The sequence below is a fragment of the Condylura cristata genome, unplaced genomic scaffold, assembly GCF_000260355.1.
Source record: "Condylura cristata isolate star-nosed mole 26May11 unplaced genomic scaffold, ConCri1.0 scaffold00035, whole genome shotgun sequence".
Lineage (NCBI taxonomy): Eukaryota > Metazoa > Chordata > Mammalia > Eulipotyphla > Talpidae > Condylura > Condylura cristata.
In genome coordinates this window covers 15,388,412-15,389,061 of record NW_004567136.1, presented here as the reverse complement: position 1 = coordinate 15,389,061, position 650 = coordinate 15,388,412, and the positions used below count along the sequence as shown (strand labels likewise).

The 650-nt window shown below is 75.2% G+C and overlaps 1 protein-coding gene across 1 annotated transcript in view; it reads right to left on the bottom strand.

Annotated features, from left to right (window-relative positions):
* Window positions 1-650, bottom strand: part of SLC28A1 (solute carrier family 28 (concentrative nucleoside transporter), member 1) — a 43,383-nt gene that overhangs the window by 31,246 nt on the left and 11,487 nt on the right. Inside the window, exon 5 of the mRNA XM_012732693.1 lies at window positions 45-242. Within this exon, the coding sequence (XP_012588147.1) occupies window positions 45-242 (198 nt within the window). The remainder of the gene's footprint in view (window positions 1-44; window positions 243-650) is intronic.

The following is a 650-nucleotide window of genomic DNA, read 5'->3' as shown; positions in this document are numbered from 1 at the left end:
AGAGCTCCAGGCTGTGGCGGTTGCCCCGGCGGGTGATCTGGTACTTGGGCATGCCGCAGTAGCGGTCCAGCTCCTGGTCGTCCTTGTACCAGGTCACCTCCGGCTCCGGGTGCCCTGGGAGGAAGCAGAGCAGGCTGCGGGGGCCCCCCCGGACGCCGAGGACGCTGGACGGCCCCTGCGCGGGCTGCGGGGGCGGCCGGAGGGCGCCGCCGGCCTCTGGGACCAGCCGGCCCCTGCCCGTTCTGGCCGGAAGGGAAACGCACAAGACGCCTCCAGGAGGAGCGGGGGGCGGGGGGGCCCGGGGCCTCCAGGGGCGGGAAACGGCCCCTCGTGCTCCCGGTGCACCAGCTCTGCCCCCCGAGGAGCCCCGCTTCCGCCGGGCCTCCGGGTTGGTCTGTCACCTCCCAAACCGCCGTCCACCCCCACCAGCCCCAGCCCTGCCCGACAGCGGGTCCAGCTGTGGAGGACCTGTCCTGGCTTCTCTGGCGCACGCTGGCCGGGCCGGTCAGGGCCGCCCGCGTCAGCTCACCTATTGCCGCCCGTGACCCAGACTTTGGGGAGCGGCCGCTCGCGGGGTTCTGCCCTGGCGCCTGGCTCTGACCCCGGGGACACTGACGGTCAGGCGCTCCTCGCGCCCCGCGCCCGGGTGG